At 49.1% G+C, this 16,686-nt stretch overlaps 1 protein-coding gene and 1 non-coding gene across 3 annotated transcripts; one reads left to right on the top strand and one right to left on the bottom strand.

Annotated features, from left to right (window-relative positions):
* The first annotated feature begins 265 nt into the window (after positions 1-265).
* On the top strand, positions 266-337 carry TRNAE-UUC (transfer RNA glutamic acid (anticodon UUC)). Its single transcript has one exon. It is a non-coding gene; the product is annotated as a tRNA-Glu (tRNA).
* A 1,590-nt stretch (positions 338-1,927) lies between these two features.
* On the bottom strand, positions 1,928-16,643 carry LOC138110607 (putative uncharacterized protein DDB_G0281733). 2 transcript variants are annotated; one of them, XM_069015719.1, is made up of 2 exons: positions 16,354-16,643; positions 1,928-2,653 (listed from the first exon to the last, which is right to left on the bottom strand). In XM_069015719.1, the coding sequence occupies exon 2, from the start codon at positions 2,533-2,535 to the stop codon at positions 1,933-1,935; it is 603 nt and encodes a 200-aa protein (XP_068871820.1). In that variant the 5' UTR covers positions 2,536-2,653; positions 16,354-16,643; the 3' UTR covers positions 1,928-1,932. The 2 variants fall into 2 exon arrangements, 1 of the variants encoding a protein (XP_068871820.1); XR_011151006.1 differs by lacking the exon at positions 1,928-2,653 and adding an exon at positions 4,785-4,923.
* Positions 16,644-16,686: the final 43 nt, after the last annotated feature.

The raw sequence follows: 16,686 nt of genomic DNA, 5'->3' as shown, positions 1-16,686 counted from the left end.
GCGCGCGTCCCCCGCCGTCACGTGATGCGGGCGCGGGGCGGCTGAAGCCCCCGGCCGCCATCTTGGATGAGGGCACGGCCTTTCTGGCACGGCGGGGGCGTTGATGGCGGCGCTCCCGGTGAGTCCCGGGCATTCCCGGTGGCTCCCGGTGTTTCCCGGCGGCTCCCGCGGGGCGGCGGAGCGGAGCCCGACAGAGTCACCGCGGGGATCGGCGGGGCGGGGCAGTAGCATTTTGAGGCGCGCGGGCAGCTGTGCTGTCAGCGCCTCCCATATGGTCTAGCGGTTAGGATTCCTGGTTTTCACCCAGGCGGCCCGGGTTCGACTCCCGGTATGGGAAGCTTCGCCTTTTCCTCCGGGATAGGGAAACTTTCCCCGCCCTCACCTCCAATTTTTCCGCACATTCTCCCTCAGAGCTCCTCAGGGCCTTGTTTTTTGCTCCTCTGTGGTACAATTTCTCGGGCCAGGAGCCCTCTGAAGCCGTAGGAAGCGCTTTGCCACTGCAAACGCAGCCTCCCACCTGTTTGAACACTCAAGTACATTGGAGCACAGGGCCCCCAGCTAATTACCGTGCTGTTAATTGGCTTCTTCTCTAAGGCAAGCAAGAAAATTCGTGCTTGTGTCCCACGGCGTGTTTTAAACCGCCCTGACTCGCTCAAGGCAAATAGGATTGTGCTGCAACTCCAGCAGCAAAAATCCGAAGATACATACATAGAATCCATATATAAGATATAGATTTATACACGTGTGGGGCTCGTTGCTGAAGGGATTCCTGGGAGCTCTCCCAAACCTGTGGGACTCGGAGAGATCTGCTGGGGTTTCCTGGGTGCCGGATTATCCCGGGAGCTCCTCGGGAGCTCCCGAGCTGCTGCTGCCACAGAGCCGGAGCCCCCAGCTCGGGTGTCCCCTCCCAGAGCCGTCGATCGCCGCCTGTGCCCCCTCAGAGCCGTCACCTCTGGGTCCCTCCGGACCTTTGTCACCCTGGGTGTCCCCCCTGAGTCTCACCACCGCTCTCAGAGCCTTTCACCTCACATGTCCCCCCTCAGAGTCTTGTCACCCCCTTCCAGAGCTCGGGTACCTCACGTATCCCCTGCATCCCTTGGCATCCGGCACGTTTCAGCTCCAAGGGAATTCCAGCCTGGCAGACCTTGAACTATTTAATGCGTGGGGATGGCAGTGCTTGTCCCACAGGATTCCAGGTTTTCAAGCTTTTTTTCCTCTCATTCCTTAAGGATTTTAAAGCTGACACGGACATAAAAATAGGTTTAGATTTCTCCTTTAAAAACTGGGAAAGATGTGGGGAAAACACCCAGCCCCCCTTCCTTTTTGTATTTGATTTTTACAAATGTTTTCTCTTTGTATCTCAAACATCAGCACAAGTTCCTCGTCAGAGCCTGAACCCCAAACTGCAGAGTTTTGTCTGACTCTGGGTATGTTCATTTTATACTCATGCAAAACACATCCCAGGAGCAGCTGTGACAGTGGCTTTGTGTCCCCTAAAACTGTGCCAAGGTCCATGAGGATTTGGAGCCATTTCACCTCTTTGTTCCTCTTGTCGAACTCTCAGATATCCCAATTAAACAGAAAAAAAATTCAAAGTCTATTTAGCTGTGAAGGGGGAAGAGAATAAAATGTTTTTTTCTCTCCCACCCCCCTTCCTTCTGGACCTCTCCTCTATTTTTAAAGCAGATTTGGGAATAAAATGGTACAAAGTCAGAATATTCTGATAAAATTCGTCTAATTCCCAGATGTTCTTGTAGGAGAGCAACTTGTCTCCAGTTTTGGAACTCAGTTTATAACTGAGCTGCACAATGACAACATTCTCTTGCTGCCAGCAGCTGCTCTGAGCTGTCCTTGTGCAGCAAGAGCCTTCTGCTCACAGATCCTCCACGCTCAACTTGTTCAATTTGGAAGTTTTATTGGCCAAATTTTCACTTAACAACCCAAAAGCTGTAAAGAGTGCAGCTCGGGGGCTGTGCAGAGATAACCCCACACTGCAGGAGCGAAATGCAACCCCCGGTGCTCCGTGTGCCCGCGGTGTTCCCGGTGCTCCGTGTGCCCGCGGTGTTCCCGGTGCTCCCTGTGCCCGCGGTGCTCCCGGTGCTCCCGCCGTTCCGTGTGCCCGCGGTGTTCCCGGTGCTCGCTGTGCCCGCGGTGTTCCCGGTGCTCCGTGTGCCCGCGGTGTTCCCGGTGCTCCCTGTGCCCGCGGTGCTCCCGGTGCTCCCGCCGCTCCCGGTGTTCCCGGTGCTCGCTGTGCCCGCGGTGTTCCCGGTGTTCCCGGTGCCCGCGGTGTTCCCGGTGCTCGCTGTGCCCGCGGTGTTCCCGGTGCTCCGTGTGCCCGCGGTGTTCCCGGTGTTCCCGGTGCCCGCGGTGCTCCCGGTGCTCCCGCCGCTCCCGGTGTTCCCGGTGCTCGCTGTGCCCGCGGTGTTCCCGGTGCTCCCGCCGCTCCCGGTGTTCCCGGTGCTCCCGCAGCCCCTCCGTGTCTGAGGCGGCGCGGTAGCTCCTGCAGAGCTTCTTCCTTCTGCTGCCCGCGCTCATTCCCGGCTTGGAAAAATCCCTTCCCGGAGCCGGCGGCCTCCTCCCCGGCCTGATCCCTGCTGCTTTTCCCGGAGACAGGAACGGAAATTGTCCATTTTTGCCGTTCTCTGCTGGTTCGCTGGTTTTTAGTGAAAAAACCCCTTTTTCAGGTGCTGCAGGGCTGGTTGTGTCCAATCCCACAGCCCAGAGCAGAGCAGTGGGACAGAGCTGAGGCAGGAACGCCCCGGAACATCCCAGGGCTGATTTAGTCAGGATTTTTTCCTCCTTCTGGAGGAGTTTCTGGGGGTATCAAGGGTCCCCTAAACTGCCTTCCTGCTCTATTATTTGATCCAGTTCATTTGGGATCACTCAGGAAATCCTGTTCCCCTCATGTCATCTGGCACCATTTGTTATCCTTGGTTCCATCTCTAGAGCAAACAGAAACTTCTAATTTAATTTGAGATTCTATAACATTAAAGCATCAATTTTTACCACCTGCTCTTCCCTTTTCCTCTTCCTCACTTTCTTCTTTCCCTTTCCCACTTTTTTCTTTCTCTTTTTATTTTCATTTTTCTTTCTTCTTTGTTTTTCTGTCTCTTTTTCTGTTTTTATATTTATTTTTGGGTTTAATTTTATTTTTATGTCTAATTTTTCCTTCCCTTTCCCTTCCCTTTCCCTTTCTCTCTTCCACCTCTTTCTTTCCCTTTCCCTTCCCCTTCATATTCCCTTTCTCTTTCTCTTTTCCATCTCTTCCTTTCCCTGATTCCTGAATTTTTTTTGCCCCAGAATCCACAGCCCAAGCCACGTGCACACACTGCAGATGTGAAGCGTATTTTTACTCCCAGCAAGCACTTGGGAATAAAACAACCTCAGCCCCAAAGCTTGATGTCTAAACAGCAACACAGAAGTTCTAAAACAGCTGTCGAGAGAAACAAAACACAGCAAAAACAAAGCGGAAAGGGAGCAAAACCTTGTCACGCTGGCCGTGCTTCCGAGGGTGACAGGTTCTGCTGTGCTGGGAATGCAGCACAAAACACAAAAATCCTACTGCAACTCCTGGATCAGGCAGCAGGAAGGACATGGAGATTCCCAGTGGGAATCAGGGATGCAGCACTCGGCTGTGCTCCCATCACTCCCTCAGGATTACCCAGGTTTAGCTCATTCTGTCTGCTCAGAGAGGGGGGATTTGCTCCTGGATCCCCTGGAAGGTTCCAGGCCAGGCTGGACATTGGGGCTGGAGCAGCCCGGCACAGTGGGAGCTGTCCCTGCCCGCGGCAGCGCTGGCACTGGATGGGCTTTGAGGTCCTTCCAAGCCCAAATCGTTCTGGGAGTCTCAGAGCCCTGAAATTCTCATGACAGAGGTGGAACTGCAAGAGCTTAAGGTCCCTTCCCAAAAAAACCCCATTGCACGACTCGGCAGCTTCTGGAGCCCTCGGTCCATTGAAATGCAGGAAATTTCAGAGGAGCTCCGAGGAAATGGTGCTTTGGGGAGAGCAGAGCGGCTGGAACAGAGGAACAGGAACAGTCTCCTGGAGCGAGCCCTTGTGTCTCAGAGAGCGGGATCGGCTCGTTCCTAACGCACCTGGTGACTCCCAGAGCGGAGGATGGAAACGCAGCCCTGGTCCGAAAGAAACCCTGCCCGGGAGCGCGGGCTGGGATTGGGAGCCGGCGGAGGGAGCTCGGTGGTAAAGAGGCTCTTTTGGCTGTCAAGGTGCGCCTTTGTCTCTCTGCGAAGCACCCGGCCGTAGCGGCGTTTTGGCTGCTGTCTCCTGATTTTATCAAACTTTTATTAAACTTTTATTAAACTTTTATTAAACTGTCCCTTTTCTTCAACTTTCCTTCAAATCCTGCAGAGTGCAGCGCGCTTTGGCAGCTGCGCGTGCGCGGATCCTTGCGCGTGCGCGGATCGCTGCGGGGCGCTGCGCTCTGCGCATGCGCGGGCGGGGACGCATCACCGGTGATCCCTCCGCGGGCAGGACCGCATCACAAATAGTCCCTGCTGGCGGATCATTCCGCGCCGGGACGCATCACCGCTGATCCCTCCACGGGCAGGACCGCATCACAAATAGTCCCTTGGGCGGATCACTCCGCGCCGGGACGCATCACCGCTGATCCCTCCGCGGGCAGGACCGCATCACAAATAGTCCCGCCTGGCGGATCACTCCGCGCCGGGACGCATCACCGCTGATTCTTCCGCGGGCAGGACCGCATCACAAATAGTCCCCCCTGGCGGATCACTCCGCCTGCGCATGCGCAGAGCCGCCGATCCCTCCGCGGCCGGGCCGCAGCACCGCGGGTCCCTCTGTTCTGAACGGTACCGTGATGTTGGCTTTTCGCACGTTCCATCATTGTTATGGATGGATTGTGATGTTGGTTTTTTCGTGTTCCTTAATGTGAGAAAAGCTTTGCCTGGTGTAATAAATAAGGGTATTTTGTTCATTGAAAAGAGCTGACACAGGCCACAAAGTACATAACAGGAAGGATCTTAACAAATCCATATGTAAAGGTTGTAAGTGCTGTAAGTGTACCATTGTTTAACCGCCCCTAAGCTCCAGGAAGGAAAGCAGGGGATACTAACTGACCAAATATGGAAAGGGTCACCCAGAGGACACTTGAAGAAGACTACTTGCCTTCATCCATCGACCACCAGAAGGCAGAAAACGACCCCCTAGCAACAAGCTCACACATGCGTAGAGTACTCCCTTAAAGACACGTTAACAGGAAATGATCCTGCATAAAAGAAGGACGGAAACTTGCAAACCCCTGCGGCAGTGCCGGAGCGGGGACTCCCCTGTCGCCCAGCGCTGATTTTGCTTATGCCTTGCTTGCTGTAATTAATAAATTCTCCAATTCGATTAAACCTCTTTGTGTGCCTCCGTCAATCACAATTTGGTGCCGTGACTCGGATGGGAATGGTACGGTAAGACAGAGATATCGGGGAGGCGCCCCACCTCTGGTGGCCTCGGTATCTTCAGTCTTTACCTCGCTCCCACCGACGAACCTAAACTCAAGGCATTAAACAAAGGGAACCGGTCGACCCCATAAACTTTGTGCACAGAGGTCCGGACGAAGACGCTGGAAGCGTGAGTATTTGCGGAAAAGGGATCCATTCGGTCGAGGTCGGGTATCCTGGAGTGTGGCGAGTGTGGTGTGTGAGAGGGGGGCCGGCAGCCGGACTCCCCAAGCGAGTGTGGACCCTCAGTAGTGCGGTTCCCATTGCCCGCGAGGGCGTGGGCCACGAACCAGGGGAAGCGAGTGATTCCACACACAGAACGCCTGAAGGCACTCCAGAGGATGGGACAGGGGAAAAGCAAGCCCTCTAGTTCCATAAGGTTTCCCCCAGTACCTGAGGATAGTCCGTTAGGGCTTTTATTGAATAATGGGAGGCATTATTTGAGTACACAGAATAAAGATAAGGCCAAGATGATTTATTATTGCATAGAGGTCTGGGGAGGAAAGCAGGTATCACGAAACGTATTTTGGCCTATATTTGGGTCCTACGAGGACTGGGTGAGACAGGATTTGAATTTATGGGTAAATTCCAAAACCCCTTTTTAGTCGAGAAGAGAGTGATTATGCAAAAATATAGATAGAGACCCCCGGGGTACTCCTGTTTACTCTAAAGGAAAAATCTGAAGACTCTGGGGTAAGAAAAAAAGATAAAGTCCCGTTGATTCCACCCCCCTATATACCTCCGCAGGCCCCGCAGGCACCCCCACTCCCACTCCCTGAGCAGCCCCTAGAGGAAGAAGAAGGGAATCCTGAACCCAAACGGGAGGGACCAATGACAAGGGGCAGAGCTAGACATCATAACCTTTATCCATTAAGAGAAATGCCTATGGGGGGACCCCAACCAGGAATTGGCTTTATTTCAGTCCCCCTTAGCTCTGGAGATGTACGGGACTTTAAGAAGGAAATGGAGAACTCAAGGTATTATCTCCACATAATATTAGGGGAATATTGCAATAAAAAAGCTAAAAAACAGATAACAGATTCGAGACTTTTAAAGTATGAAGGGATCTTATTAGATTCCCCAAAGCTAACACTAGAGGTCACTACACTACAAAATCCGGCCCAGTTCTTATACGGAGAACCAAATGAGAATAAATTAGCCCATGATTGCATGTTAACTATAGAAGAACAAACCAAAATCCGACCGGACTTAGAAGAAGAAGAATTAGAAGAAGGGGAGAGGCTGTTTGTAGACGGATCATCTCGGGTAATAGAGGGAAAGAGAGTATCTGGCTATGCAATCATTAAAGAGGAAGGGTCAGAAGTCTTAGAGTCAGGACCTCTAAGTAGATCCTGGTCAGCTCAAGCTTGTGAATTGTATGCAGTCTTACGGGCTCTGAAATTGCTAAAAAATAAAACAGGGACAATATATACAGACTCCAAATATGCATATGGAGTGGTACATACATTTGGAAAAATATGGGAAAAATGAGAGTTAATAAATTCTCAAGGAAAGGACTTAGTCCATCAGGAGCTAATAAGACAGCTACTCCAAGCTTTAGGGGAACCTAGAAGAATTGCTGTAGTACATCTTAGAAGTCACCAGAAAGGAATAGATTTTAGAAGTAGAGGTAATAACGCAGCAGACCAAGAAGCAAAAAGGGCAGCACTTTTGGTTATACGGCAAGTTCAGGATAAGGACCAACCAGAGGAGAAATCCCCCAATGAAACTAGGCACATTTATAGCTTTACAAAACAAGAAAAACTATCACAAATGGGGTTAAAAGAAAATTCAGGAGGAGAATAGAAACTCCCAGATGGAAGAATAGTACTACCTAAATCAATAGCAGTAGAAATTTTACAAAGAATACATAGCCAAACTCATTGGGGAACACAAGCACTGGCAGACCAGTTTGCCGCCAAGTATATGTGTATTGGAATATATAATTTGGCAAAACAAATTGTTAAAGGCTGTATAACTTGCCTTAAAGTGAATAAGGCTTATTTAAGGGAACACCCATTGGGAGGGAGACCACTAGCACACAGGCCCTTTGCTAACATACAACTAGATTTCACCAAATTGCCTAAAGCAGGAAGAAATAAATACTTATTAGTTATAGTAGACCATTTAACGCATTTTGTCGAAGCATTTCCCACAGCAAGGGCAACAGCACAGACAGTGGTCAAAGTTCTATTAGAAAATATTATCCCTAGATATGGAGTGACTGAGACTATTGACTCTGACCAGGGACCCCACTTTGTATCTAAAATTATCAAAAAAGTAATGGGAATTATGGGAATAAAGTGGGAATATCATACCCCTTGGCATCCTCAAAGTTCAGGACGAGTTGAAAGAATGAATAAGGAAATAAAGAAGCAATTGACAAAGCTTATGCTTGAAACCAGGCTGTCGTGGGTAAAATGTTTACCATTAGCTCTATTAAACATACAAACTCAACCAAGATCTGACATGGGAATTTCCCCGTTTGAGATGCTATATGGAATGCCTTATAATATGGAGGAACCCCAGGACCACCCAAATCTGAGGGACCAGAGCATGAATCATTATATCACTACCTTAATAAGATATAGAGAAGAATTATGGAAAAAGGGCATGATAACTCAGAGGCCCCCGCTAGAACTTAAACTACATCAAGTCCAACCAGGAGACTGGGTATTGATAAAATCATGGGAAAAGACTTCACTAACTCCACAATGGGAAGGACCTTATCTTGTTTTACTCACTACAGAAACAGCAATAAGAACAGCTGAAAGAGGATGGACACATGCCAGCAGAATTAAAGGACCTGTGGAAAAACCATCACCCCAGTGGCAAGTGACCAGTCCTCCTGGGGACTTAAAACTAAAAATTCAAAGAAAAGACTGGAGATGAACAAATACTAAATTGAGTATTTACCTAATCCATATTTTACTGATGATGGACTAATCTGTAATGATGATGTTAGAATAAGGTGTGGGAATTTTAATTTTGAGTGTTGTCCTTTGTTTGTTTATTTGTATAGTGTGTAGGGAAAAGTGGTGGAGTCACTGTTGGAGGGGAACTCCACCTAGAGGAGTTTGTACCCCTTGCTGGGAATCCCAGCGAAAGATTACTGATTGGACTTTAGCATATAAAATATCACAAGGAGAATTAGAAAAAAAATCAGAGGAATGGTGGGAAATATTTACTAAAGGAATCAATCCCAACTAGTATTGCTACCATTCTAATGAACCAATCCCTTTTACAGCCAAAATCATTGATAGCACATGTTGCAAACACCTGAGGGGAATCTGGTGCAATACCCCAGGAGTCAAGAGACATAACTGGAACTCCTACATTAAGAGGCAAGAAATCCAACAGGCTCAATCCCAAGGACCTCCTGAAGAATACTCCTGCTGCCGAGAAGATGGTACCCCTCGTGGCTCGAAGCAACCGGGTCGACGAGCGAGGCAGAGGAGTAAAAAGCTGTGGAGGAAAGAACCCCTGTATTGGGATACTAGAGCAATGCTTGCAGAACTGCCTCAGGAGTGGGACTAGAAAGCCTCAGTGTGACCCACGACATGTGAAAGGGGGAAAGACACCACCAAACTATAGTAACCAAATAACTATTACCACAAATCGACTCCACCATTTAGCCCAGCGTAATATTTTTCTACTAATCATGCTTTGCTTAATTAAATTGAACGGGGTTGAGACTTTAGAAGAGACACGCTTTCCGCACGAACCCTTTAAATGGTCATTAGTTAGGTTAAGTGATAATATGATACTACAAACAAATACCACTGTGGGGGCACCAAGTTTTCGAGTGGGATTATGTGATCTAACGGCTATTGAACACTGTGGAAAAGAACTAAACCTAACAGGATTTTATATGTGTCCAGCCACTAATCGAGGGAAATCATACTGTAACTATCCAGGAGAATATTTCTGTGGATATTGGGGGTGTGAGACAATAGCCTCCGACTGGATCCCGGGAGGGGGACCAGACAAATCCCTGAAAGCTGGGTTCGGGCCCGTAGGGTGCACTAAGCCACGAAGAGGACCTTCTGGAGAGACGACATATATGGGGACCTGTTCCTTTATATATATAAATATAATGCAACCCACTAATCCAGATTGGTTACTGGGGAAAATCTGGGGAATCAGACACTGGGAACCTGGGAAAGATAGAGGAAACCTAATAATGATTAAGAAAGAACACGCACCCCCTGATCCAGAACTAGTTGGACCAAACCAGGGTCTAGGGGAACTAGAGGAAATAGGCAATATAAACAAAACTCAGCAGGTTGGTAATATAACAATCACTCCCCAGAGCGAGAATCCAACTGATGTTAAAACAGTTTAGAGTATAGTGCTCTATAGAAGGTCATGCAAGCTAGTTATGGTATAATAAATAAGACCAATCCAGAGCTAACTAAGGAATGCTGGTTATGTTACAACATCAGGCCGCCTTTTTATGAAGGAATAGGTGTGACTGCAAAGGCTAGAAGAATTAACGGCACAAACCCAGCACAATGTCTTTAGAAACAGAGAAAAGAATCAATTCAAGGACTGACTTTGTCTCAAGTAACTGGGAAAGGAAGATGTATAGGAAACATTCCAAAACATAAAGAACATTTGTGTGAGGTAAAGATATCACCTAAAGAAGATGAAAAACCTGCAGATTGGTTGCTCCCAGCCGCAAATACTAAATGGGTGTGTATAGGAATCACACCCTGCCTTTCGCTCAAACTATTTAATCGCACCCACAATTATTGTATTCAAGTGTCCATCATACCCTGAATCACGTATCATCCTAGTGAATACATGTACCAACAACACACCACAGCAGATCATCACCTAGTAAAAAGAGAACCTTTTACTGCATTAACCATAGCAACCCTTCTCACTATAGGAGGAGTTGGGGCAGGAACTGGAATAGCATCCTTAGTCACCCAGCAAAGAGAGTTAAGAGCACTAAGGGTCTCAGTAGATGAAGATCTAAGCCGAATAGAACAAGCAATTGATGGCCTAGTAAAATCAGTAAGATCTCTATCAGAAGTAGTCCTACAAAATAGGAGGGGATTAGACTTATTATTCCTTCAGCAGGGAGGACTGTGTGTAGCACTCAAAGAAGAATGCTGTGTCTACGCAGACCACACTGGGGTAGTGATAGACACCATGACTGAACTAAAAAACCAGCTAGAACTACAGAAAAGAGAAAGAGAGGCACAACAGAGCTAGTATAAATCCTGGTTTAATCATTCACCCTAGTTAACCACTTTGTTATCTACCATCGCAGGGCCTCTAATTCTGTTAGTCCTAGGACTCACACTTAGACTGTGTATATTCAATAAGTTGATCTCCATAGTAAAAGGGCGCTTAAAAGTAACACATTTAATGCTCCTTAGGGCTAAATACCAGCAGATACCAGAAAATCATAAAGAAGAAATGTTAGAATTAGCTAGACAAGAGCTAAAAAGATTCAATGAACAAAAATGAACAAGAGAAAAAGGGGGGATTGTAATAAATAAGGGTGTTTTGTTCATTGAAAAGAGCTGACACAGGCCACAAAGTACATAACAGGAAGGATCTTAACAAATCCATATGTAAAGGTTGTAAGTGCTGTAAGTGTACTATTGTTTAACTGCCCCTAAGCTCCAGGAAGGAAAGCAGGGGATACTAACTGACCAAATATGGAAAGGGTCACCCAGAGGGCACTTGAAGAAGACTACTAGCCTTCAGCCATCGACCACCAGAAGGCAGAAAACGACCCCCTAGCAACAAGCTCACACATGCCCAGAGTACTCCCTTAAAGACACGTTAACAGGAAATGATCCTGCATAAAAGAAGGACGGAAACTTGCAAACCCCTGCGGCAGTGGCGGAGCGGGGACTCCCCTGTCGCCCAGCGCTGATTTTGCTTATGCCTTGCTTGCTGTAATTAATAAATTCTCCAATTTAATTAAACCTTTTTGTCTGCCTCCGTCAATCACACATGGGTTCTGTAATGTAACGCTGTAGAATGGCTGCAGTTTGGGTGCTCAGTTTGGGAAGGATAGGGGGGCTCTTCACATTCCTGGAAAATATTATCAGAAGAAAAGAACCTGAAACCAGACGGCATGAGGCAAGGAAAAAGATAAGACTGATGATACTCAGCAATTCCAAAGAATGAATGAATGATGCATGATGGCGATGAATAAAAATAAGCGCTGTACTTTTAAAGCCGATCTTTTGGCTGTCAAGGTGCGCCTTTGGCTCTCTGCCGGAGCACCCGGCCCTAGCGCCCTTTTGCTGCTGTCTCCTAATTGTCCCTTTTCTTAAACTTTCATTCAAATGTTACAAATAGCGAACCTCCCGTTTCACAATTTGGGCCGTACCGGGATAAAGCCTCAGCTCTGGGATCCCCGGGAGCCCCGGGCGGGGAGGCCCCGCCCGCTTTTGGGGGCCTCGCTTTGTGTTCGCAGCGGGGTCCGGGGGGTTCGCAGCCAAACACCCGGAGGGCAAGAGAGGAGACACAGCGAAAAGAAAGGGAAGAAAAGGCTCCCTGAGCTACCGCGGTCATTAAACACGTAAAATCTTGTGCACCAAGACTCCGAGAAAGGTGAGTGTTTTTTCTTTGCTCTTTTTGGGGGGATAAGGGGATGAAAGTGTGCGCATGAGGCGCGGGCTGGTGACCCCAGAGCTGCGCAGTGAGTGCGGAGCCCCTGAGGCTGCGGCTCTGCTGTGCCGCGAGGGAAGCAGGCAGGAAAGAGGCGAAGTGAGAGATAAAAGGAGTGAGAGAAGCCCCGGTTTAACTGGGACGGGGTTTCAGGGGAGGGATTGGACTCCTTGAAGGGGGGGAGTCAAGAATTTCCTAGTATTGGATCCGAGAAATTTAGGGTTTAAGACTGCCGGATTGAGGGTTCAAAAATTCGAGACATCCCCCCCGGGCAGCCGCTGCCCCCGCTGCGTTCTCTGCCGCGGCTCCATCGAACCCGGCTTTGGGCCCGCGGGCAGCTCGGAGTCCTGCGGCCGTGGCTGCTGCGGAGCCGTGCCCAGCTCCACGCCGGGCTCTGGCATCGGCCGGCAGAGCTGGTCCCCTGGGCGGCTCCGGCAGCAGCCTCCGCCTCTGCTCCCCCGCTCCTGGAGGAATCGGCCTCCGAGAGGATTCCCACCTCCGACCCCCCCATCCCTCCCTCGCCTGCCCCGTTCCCCTGGCAGCGACCGCTTCTGCTGCTCCTCTGGAAGGAGAAGCAAAACACCAACGTTCCATCTCGAGGAACGAGCCCTTTCCGAAGGAAATAACAGCTGTAGACGGTTCTTCCCGATGTGTACAAGGAAAAAGAGTGTCAGGGTAGGCTTTAGTTGATGGGGGGACTGTGCACACTGGAATATTTAGCACACAAGAAGGGAAATACATCTACTGATTCAAGGTATGCTTTTGGAGGGGTGCAGGCCTTCGGGAAAATGTGGGAAGAAAGGGGATTGCTTGGTTCAGAGGGAAAGGGGCTGATGCATGGGGGACTTGTTTTGGAGGTTTTAGAGGCATTGGAATTGCTGAAGAGAGAGCTGTGGTAGAGATGGGGGGTCACGGGGGGGATGGCCTCAGAGATGGGAGGAGGCGGTTTGGCAGATCGGGGGGGCTGAGGATGCTGCAGAGAATGGGATAAAAAGGGTTGTGTTCATTTTGACCTCCAAGAGCGAAAAATTGGAGACTCCAAAATTCAGTGAAACAGAGGAGAAAGAATGAAGTAGGGGGGGAAGGCCAGACAAATGTGGAAAATGGGAACTTCCTGACGGAAGGCAGGTACTTCATAAGTCACTCACCAGAAAAATATTAGAAAACATGCATCAAAAACTCCTTGGGGTACTAAGGCTTTGTGTGATCCCTTTCTAAGGAATTATGGGTGCATTGGAATTTATGGGTTGGCTAAACAAATAACTGAAAGATGTATGGTTTGCCAAAAAGTAAATAAGAAGGTGATGAGACAAACAACTTCAGGAGGTCTGAGTTAGCTCTCCAACCATTTCAAAGTATCCAAGTGAACTTTACTGAACTCCCCCAAGTGCAGAGGTGGAAATTCTTGTTAGTAATAACAGACCATCTTCCCCATTGGGTGGAAGCTGTTCCCACTGTCAGAACCACAGCCAATGTAGAATGTAAAACCCTCTTAGAACAAATTATTCCCAGGTATGGAATGATTACTAAGATAGACACACTGTACATCAAAAGTTTTACAGCAACTAACTCAAGCCTTAAGAATAAAATGAGAACTCCATAGCCCGTGGCACCCACGGAGCTCAGGACAAGTAGAGAGGATGAAACAAACTTTAAAGAGAACCTTAACTGAATTAATAATTGAAACTCAAATGTCATGGGTAAAATGCCAACCTCTGGCTTTATGGAGAGTTCAGACACAACCAGGTCAGACCTGGGAGTGTCAGCTTACGAAATGATGGTTGGTGTTGGAGATGAAAGTTTGGTAAGAAAGTTTCACAGATGTGTGGGCTCAGCAGAGAGATCTCAGAGTGGGGAGCCTGAGGATGGGACAGAAATGAAAGCAGGTTTTGATGTAAAGTGGGAGACGTTTGCTGAAACATTGATCACTGAATGGGTGAGAGGACAAAGGTTGGAGATGAGTTGGAAGGAGATTTTTGTGCTCAGGACAGAGGTCTGTGACTGCAGACAAGGACATGTTTTTCACCAGGTGGGTGGGTCTCAGGAAGAGCAGAAGTAAATAGAAAACGTGCTTTTGCCAGGAAGAGAGCTATGGCAGGCAGACAAGGAATGCTGATGTGGCAGGAAGCAGAGAGGTCTGAGAGTGTTCCTTCCACTGTGAGCTTGAATTGTAGCTTGCTTGCTCTTGTGAGTGCATGGTGGTGACTCCAGGGTTCTGTAGGATGTGTATGGTATGGTGTGGTAGTAGCTAAGACAGGCTACAGGCAGATGTAAAGGTGTTGTGTATGGTGCTTGTTGGTTGTTATGTCTCGGGATACTCAGCAAAGAAAGGTGTACAATGCTCTCTTGAACAGAAAGGTTCAGTTCTGCCTCCAAGCTGTGGCTGGCAGCTGTGGGGCTGGCTCTGGATACCCCCTCCCTGAAATGCTGTGACTTGGCCTATGCAATAAACAGCTTTCAAGAGAGCTGCCTGAAGTCCAGACATCCTTTGTGAACCCTTTTCCTATAGCTTGGGTTACCCTTTTTGAGCACCCAACATGAAACTGCTACCTATGAATTAGGGGAAATGAGTGTTAAAGAAATGTCAACACAATTGCAAGGACCCTTGAAGATTTGTGGTTCAAAGGGATAATCCCTCAAACCACTCCTTTAGACTTTAAAATCCATAACATCCACCCAGGGGAGTGGGTGTTAGTACAAACATGGAAAGAGCAATCTTTAGCTGCACAAGGGGAAGGTCCCGTTCGGGTGCTGCTGACGGCTGAGGCAGCGATCCGGGCCGAGGAGCCAGGGTGGATCCACGGCAGCGGAATCAAAGGGCCCGTGCAGGAACCCGAGGAGGGGACTGGAACATCTAAGCCTGGGGACACCAAGGGAACTCTGAAGAGGGAACTGGGGGTTAATGTGCTGGGAAAACCCAAATGATCCAAGAGATACACCAAGAACCACACCTGATTGGGAAATAAGGCCAAGCTTGTATCAGTGGTTTCAAGTGTTGCCTGGACAAGTCCTGAGACACCTCCGGTACCCTCCTTGGGGAGGAATCCTTCCACTCCAAACAGGAGGATCAGGACTATTTCGGGCTGAGGGTTCTCATATTCTGGCCTTAGCCTGTGATTTATTCAAAAAGGAGGAGGAATTGCTCCCTCCAACAGTGCCATACCACATACCCTGTCTAATTCATCCTAGTACTGCACATGCTGGCTGGGTTAAATGTAAATGTCTAGACTGATAAAATATTGCTGTTGTAGTTCACAGAAACGACACTCTCAGTGCATGAAGCGTCGAACGTCAAATCTATTCCCCATCCAGGAAGAACAAAAAACAGCTGAAACAGTAACCCTGCTTTGTGGATGGGAATTCCTAGTGCCTGTTGAATGGGAGATCCCTGAGGAACGGTGGGAAGCTACAATTAAGAAGTGTCAAAAGCGATTTGCCTGGAAATCAGCGAAGAGGAAGTGATGAGGAAATAGAGGGCAAGGCCGAATGGCCACTGTAGCTGCCACCAAGAAGGTCACACACCCCTGCTGTGGGCAGCAGCCCCATAGGCACGGGGGTGGAGGTATCAGCCATATCAGAGCTCTGTTATTCCTTTATCCCTCACTCCTCTTTTGTCTCTGCCCTCTGGGGATACCGACACAGCCACGCCGTGGGTGTTACCCAAAGCTGGACATGGAAAACACCCAGGTTCCTTTTTCATGGCACCTACCCATGTCAGCAGTCTCTGTTACAACCCATCCAAAGTAGGAAACTGTATGCAAAATGGGAAAAAGCACTGGATTGTAGAAAACGTAGGAATGAGTGGGACCGGGCTGGGAAGTAAATGTCCAAAAGGAGAAAGATGGGTTTGTTTCACATATATTGTTGGGAATAAAGTCTCAAGCTTAGTAAAAGAACAACTAGTAAATAAAGAGGCAAAGCCAGCACAACAATCTAACTCTGTATCGACCCCAATTCAAGACATGTATGTGAAACTCAAACAACAATTAAAAAAATGAAATCTCAAAATTGAGAAAAAAAATCTGTTTGGGGAAAGGATAGGTAGGAGCTGAATGCAACCAACTGCTGGGTCTGTGGAGGGCCTCTGATGACAGAGGAATGGCCATGGAAAGGCAGGAGCTTGAGCCCAACAGAACTCCTTAAGTGTTTTTCACAGCTCCGCGGCCGGACCTCCAGCTCCAGGACACGGCCAGGATCGCAGCCGCCTCTCCCACATCCCTCAACCAGATCCAGCCTGGAACACTCACCCGGCACCAGCACAGCGCCAGCCTCTTCCACGGGGTGTCCCTCAACGGAGATTTTTCACCCACAACCGGAGACTCTTTCCTTTGACCCTCCTAAAGGCCACCAAAGACACCGCGTGGCCCCCGGTACCCCCCCCCCCCCGGTCCAAGTCCGGACCCCAAAGGCGCTCCCGGGCCCCAAAAGCGCTCCCGGTTCCCGGGGCTGCTCTGCCGGGACCGAGGCCCCCCTCACAGCCCTTGTGACGTCACCGCCGCGCCGCCGCCTGCCCTTGGGCGCTTCTGTCCCCGCGCCTGCGCACTGCGGCGCCTGGAGCAGCGCTGCTGCCGGCTTGCGGG

Source organism: Aphelocoma coerulescens, chromosome 4A, assembly GCF_041296385.1.
Source record: "Aphelocoma coerulescens isolate FSJ_1873_10779 chromosome 4A, UR_Acoe_1.0, whole genome shotgun sequence".
Classification (NCBI taxonomy): domain Eukaryota; kingdom Metazoa; phylum Chordata; class Aves; order Passeriformes; family Corvidae; genus Aphelocoma; species Aphelocoma coerulescens.
The sequence above is the reverse complement of the archived record's forward strand: the minus strand, read 5'-3'. Positions and strand labels throughout refer to the sequence as shown.

Excerpts from the sequence above, each read along its gene's own strand:
- LOC138110607 (XM_069015719.1), bottom strand. The coding sequence starts at position 2,535 with ATGAGCGCGGGCAGCAGAAGGAAGAAGCTCTGCAGGAGCTACCGCGCC.